General features: G+C 41.5%; 1 protein-coding gene across 1 annotated transcript in view; it reads right to left on the bottom strand.

The window, feature by feature from the left end:
• Nucleotides 1-1,093: 1,093 nt before the first annotated feature.
• The window catches only part of LOC120807250 (myosin heavy chain, fast skeletal muscle-like), a 10,611-nt gene continuing 5,900 nt past the window's right edge, over nt 1,094-5,804 (bottom strand). Inside the window, 15 exon segments of the mRNA XM_040159028.1 lie at nt 1,094-1,114; nt 1,372-1,503; nt 1,704-1,799; nt 1,887-1,991; nt 2,088-2,258; nt 2,342-2,467; nt 2,557-2,760; nt 2,856-3,164; nt 3,580-3,704; nt 3,845-4,010; nt 4,092-4,275; nt 4,363-4,559; nt 4,641-4,759; nt 5,117-5,243; nt 5,324-5,713. Of these exon segments, the coding sequence (XP_040014962.1) occupies nt 1,094-1,114; nt 1,372-1,503; nt 1,704-1,799; nt 1,887-1,991; nt 2,088-2,258; nt 2,342-2,467; nt 2,557-2,760; nt 2,856-3,164; nt 3,580-3,704; nt 3,845-4,010; nt 4,092-4,275; nt 4,363-4,559; nt 4,641-4,759; nt 5,117-5,243; nt 5,324-5,713 (2,472 nt within the window).

Genomic DNA, 5,804 nt, shown 5'->3' with positions numbered 1-5,804 from the left:
TTTTATTTCCGATGTAAGAAAGGGCAGTGATTTAACAAGCAAAACACAACAGCTTCATCTTTACTCTCACTTGCCACTTCGCACTACTGATTATATGACTGATGTATTGAAAAAGAATATTGCCCCTGCCGAGAGCTGACATAATGAGAGCTCTGACTGTGCTGTGTAACAGCAGGTTTTGACTTTTCACTGCTGATTAGGATGAAGACTTCATCACAGGTAGACCCGCCCAGTGTTCCAGGTGAGAGAAGCCCTGTAGGCCACAGGTATGTGTCAAACAATGATGAAGATGTGTGCGTACATTTAATACAATCAAACGACTAGTTTTGTAATAAAGATAAAATAAAAGAGACAATATCTAAATCTAAATTATATCTAACATTTGGCATTCCTCAAGCTGTTCCTTTAAGGTCTCATTCTGGTGGGGGGGTTCATAATTAATGAACCACTTCTGAACACATTTTACATCATTCACTCCAAAACTGTACACCATCAATGTAGGTATTTATGCTAATATAAGTAAAACTTTCTGTATGCTGCAGCTTTTGCTCCACAGCAGTCTGGGAACTCAGATGTGTAGTTACTTGTACTCTAGTTTTTGGTTCTGTCTCATTACTGAAATTCAACATTTTGTTGTGAAAACCTGATGAGAGTCCACACTTGAAAAGGGTTTTGGACAAAGACTGTCACACATACTGGAATTGTTCCCATGTGAATGTTTCTGCAACAGTGGCATCAATGCTGTCTCTCACTAACTAAGTTTCCTATGAATTATTAGGATGTGGCAAAATAATGTGAGAATGTGGCTTTTGTCGAAACATGGAAATTAACTGCAAATTCTATTAAAGTGAGTGAGTTTATGTTTTTTATTTCCTGCAGTGTTTCCATCCTGAAGTTTGTGGTGACAAGACCTACAAACTGCATATGTTTTTCTTGGTAGTGTTTATTGTTTGTGATGTGCAAAGAAAAGTCTAAAGGCAGCACACTGGCAACATATATTTATTGAATGTACACCTACAATATTTAGTGAGAGCAGTTAAATGAACAGTCATATTTTATGATTCTCATTTGTATCTCTCAGAGATGTTGCAGATTATTCTTCAGCCTCCTTTGCCTAAAATGGACAGAAATAAAGATAATGAATGATCCACAGACAGGAAAATTATTTAGTCATGCAACATGTATTGTAGTTTTCACTTGTGCCATTTAAAATGCCATTTAAATTAAAATGAAAACAGTCCCCAGTTATAAATCTGGAGCACTCGAACAACATTATCTTGTTAAAATCATGTGTGTTGATTTCCTTTAGCACAGTTAATGACCACTTGAAAGTTACAACTGCTCGTTGCTTAAGTTTCATGTCTAACTTACTTTTCCAATTTCCCGGCTCTTCGCCCTCAGCTTGTTGACCTGGGACTCAGCGATGTCAGCTCGCTCCTGAGCCTCCTCCAGCTCATGCTGAACCTTTCTGTACCTGGACAGGTGAGTGTTGGCCTGCTCCTCCTGTGAGGAAATTCAAGACTGGAGTCAACAATCATGAAGACTGAAGATACAGAGATTGACGGATTTAGTTTTTACTGTCAGGTATTTCACAGACATAACAAGAGTGTGGTTATACTTTCAGTTTCAAGGTCTGGGTGTACTGCATGCCACTCTATTTGACGCAATACAGTGAACAAGGTTAGAAAAGATTTCTGACTCACAGCTTCCTCAGACTGTCTCTTGTAGGCCTTCACTTTCAGCTGCAGCTTGTCCACCAGATCCTGAAGTCTGGTGACGTTCTTCTTGTCCTCTTCAGTCTGCAGTAACGTTTATTCATGATTAAAATGTTTTTATATGCATCTTTGACAAACAACTGTACCAATCAATTATAAAAAAAGAAATACCTGATACGTGAGCTCCTTCACTCTTCTCTCATATTTCCGAACACCTTTGACAGCCTCTGCTCCTCGTCTCTGCTCAGCTTCAACTTCAGCCTCAAGCTCACGCACCTGAAATATAAACATAATACAAACTGTTACTTGGAGGTAAAAATTTTATACTGACACAAAAGTTGAGATTCGGTTGGTAAGCAAATTCATCTTTACCCTCGCCTCCAGTTTCTGGAGCTGCTTCTTGCCGCCCTTCATGGCCAGATTCTCAGCTTCATCCAGGCGGTGCTGCAGGTCCTTCACCGTCACCTCCAGGTTCTTCTTCATCCTCTCCAAATGAGCACTGGTGTCCTGCTCCTTCTTCAACTCTTCTGCCATCATGGCCGCCTATAGCACGACATACAAGACTAAAGCCATTGCTCCAATACCAGAAAGAGGTAAAGAACTACATCTAAATCATTTTGACTCACATCAGTGATGGCCTTCTTGGCCTTTTCTTCAGCATTTCTTGCTTCCTGAACAGAATCTTCTACTTCACCTTGGATGTGGACAAGGTCAGCCTCCAGCTTCTTCTTGGTGTTGATAAGGCTGGTATTCTATTATAAAAGAAGCAACAATGAAATTCCATGTGTTCAAATACAGAAGAACAAAGTTTCAATTCTTGTTTGTCAGCCTTTGAGGGTACCTGAGAGTGCAGTAGTGTCACACGCTCGCTGACATCAACCAGCTCCTGTTCAGCCACTTTGCGGCTTCTCTCTGTCTGCTCCAGTGCAGCTCTCAGCTCCTCGATCTCAGCCAGCATCAAGTTGTTCCTGCGCTCCACCATGGCAACCTGCTCCTTCATGTCTTCCTGACTTCTGAGAGCTTCATCAAGGTGCAGTTGTGCATCCTAAATTGTAAAACATTGATAGCTATTTAAGCAAAAACATTCAGCTACTTTTAGAAAGAAAGATACTCTGCCACAAAATCCCAGAGTGGAGGTACCTTAAGCTGTCCTTGTACGTTTCTCAGCTGTTTCTGGGCTTCAGCTGCCTGGCGGTTGGCATGGCTGAGCTGAACCTCCATCTCATTGAGGTCTCCCTCCATCTTCTTTTTGATTCTCAGGGCATCATTCCTGCTTCTGACCTCAGCATCTAACGTGCTCTGCATGGACTCGATTACTCTCTGGCTGTTCCTCTTGATCTGCTCAATCTCCTCGTCCTTCTCTGCAAGTTTTCTGTCAATTTCACCCTTGACTTGTGTGAGCTCAAGCTGAATGCGGAGAATCTTGGATTCCTCATGCTCTAGGGTAGCCTGTGAACAAGTGTGACCTTTATCAACTGGAGCACAGAACAGTTCATTCATTAAAGATACAAAAAATGAGGCTAAGTCACAGTAAAGAAAAACACTGTTGTGTCCAGTCTAACACCTTTACAAGATGAGTGTCACACAGGTGTGCCATAAAGTTCTGCTAATATTTTAAAACTGTCTTGCAGCTAAAACAGAAACAGGAACACAAAGTGACACAACTGTGCACTGTTTCTTTTTGCAAATATTTTAGATTTTGTATCTATACTTCATATTTAAATTTAAATTTGGTTTAGAATTTTACATTTCAGTTTTTTTTACATCTCCTCTACTTGTACAATGGCTGAGTGATTTGGACAAGGTAGTTCCACTGTCATTGTAACTCTAAGCTATAATGACTGAAATGATGATTCAGTTTTACCTCTGCCTCCTCCAGAGCAGTCTGGATCTCTGACTTCTCACTTTCCACCGCCTTCTTTCCTTTCTCAAGCTCATGAATCGTCTTACCGGTCTCACCGAGTTGTTCACTCAGGTCTGAAATCTCCTCTGTTGGAGCAGATTAATAAAGTACAAATTTCAGAGTATTAAGCAATGTAAAAATCATTAAGTAATATAGATACTCCAGCTAAACTGAACTGGTGGTTAGACAGCATATCTGTTGGGAGAAACAGAATTAATTGTCTTACGTTGCAGGTTCTTGTTCTCCCTCTTCAAGGTTTCCAGGTGGTCCAGAGCTTCTTCATAGGAGTTTTTCATTTTGAACAGCTCAGTACTCATTGACCGAGCCTCCTTCTGTGCTCCCTCCAGCTCCGCCTGACTTTCCTCATACTTCTGTTTCCACTCTGCCAGAACCTGAAAGTATAACAAACAAGTGAGTTTTTTTGTCACCTCATGTTAATGGTCAAAACCATATGTTTATAAAAATTATCTGACCTTGTCAAAGTTCCTTTGCTTCTTGTCGAGGTTAGCAGCCAGAGCATTAGCTCTTTCCACATCGATCATCAGGTCCTCCACCTCACCCTGCAGTCTCTGTTTTGTTTTTTCCAGAGAGGCACATTTTGCATTCACAGCCTCAATGGTTTCCTCTGCATCCTGAAGACGCTGGGCAAGCTTTTTCCTGTTAAAACGTACAGTAAACGGCTTTTATGATCACTCACAGAATCAGTGCATGTGGAAACAGTGTGATTTCAGGACTGTCCATTACTTTGCCTCCTCCAGCTCCTCAGTGCGCTGAATGGCATCAGTCTCGTATTTGGTTCTCCACTGAGCCACCTCGCTGTTGGCCTTGGACATTGCACGCTGCAGCTCAGCCTTGGCCTCCTGCTCCTCCTCATACTGCTCCCTGAGCAGGTCGCAGTCATGACGAGCTGACTGAACAGCATGAGCCAGGGCGTTCTTGGCCTAAGATCCAAATGAGAACCTGATCAATATTTGATACCAAATCGCCTGGTGGCCTTTTTTTCTGCTTTCATAGACTGTTACCTTAACTTCTTCCTCTATGTGCCTCTTAAGCTCCTCAATCTGCTGGGTAAAAGCCTGCTTGCCTCTTGTCAGCTGAGAAACAAGAGCTTCTCTCTCCTCTAGCTGACGCACAATTTCACCTATGTAAAGACATGAATGTACATCAGAAGAAAACTGCAAAAGAATGTCAGAAAATGATGCTGAGGAAAGGCTTACTTTTTACTATTCAATTCATGTTGAATAGAGATATATTTTGCAGCTTTACAGCTATTGTCATTATGCTAATAGTTTCAGTGTGAAACAATACCTTAAACTTTAGGTAGAAGAGGGTGAAGCACATGGGAAATTACAGGGAAATTAAAGTTTGATTTAGGTATCTTCAGGACACAGATTCATTTTACATATATTTTGCACTGCTGCAACAATAGATGAAGAACCTCAAAGTTAATGTTCAAACTGACCATTGAGATCAGACAAAACCAACATGAGATTCATACCATTTTCAGTTTGAAGTCTTGCTTTTTGTGCACTGAAGTCGTTTAGCTGACGAACATTCTCATCATTCTTGGCTTTGAGCTCACTCAGTTGATCTTCTAAGGTCCTGCACAACTTTTCAAGGTTTGCCTGATAAAAGAAAACATGTATTAGTATAAAGTTATTTACCATTATTTTTTGCTCCCTGTATGAAAATACAGTGCTCTCACCTTCGATTTGGCGACAGACTCCATATTGCTGGTGAGATCATCAATCTCCATCTTGAATTCACTTTTCTCCTTCTCCAGCTTCTGTTTGACTCTCTGAAGGTTATCAATCTGTTCTCCCAGCTCTGCCACACTGTCAGCCTGCTTCTTGCGCAGAGCTGCAGCGGTGGCCTCATGCTGCAGGGTGGATTCTTCGAGATCACGACGCAGCTTCTGAAACTCAGCCTCGCGTTTCTTGTTCATCTCAATCTGAGCTGCAGTTGCTCCACCAGCCTCTTCGAGCCTCTCGCTGATCTCCTCAAGTTCCCTGGAGAGATCAGACCTCTGCTTCTCCACCTTGGCCCGAGCAGCCCTCTCAGCCTCAATCTCCTCTTCCAGCTCCTCAATACGAGCCTGACACACAAAAGGTTTAAGTGAAAATCATTGACTATATTAAAAATATTTATTTCGACTTATTTATTTTGACTGACACTTGTTAAAAATA

Source organism: Xiphias gladius, chromosome 21, assembly GCF_016859285.1.
Source record: "Xiphias gladius isolate SHS-SW01 ecotype Sanya breed wild chromosome 21, ASM1685928v1, whole genome shotgun sequence".
Lineage (NCBI taxonomy): Eukaryota > Metazoa > Chordata > Actinopteri > Istiophoriformes > Xiphiidae > Xiphias > Xiphias gladius.
Note: the sequence above shows the minus strand (reverse complement) of the source record. Positions and strands in the feature narration are given on the sequence as shown.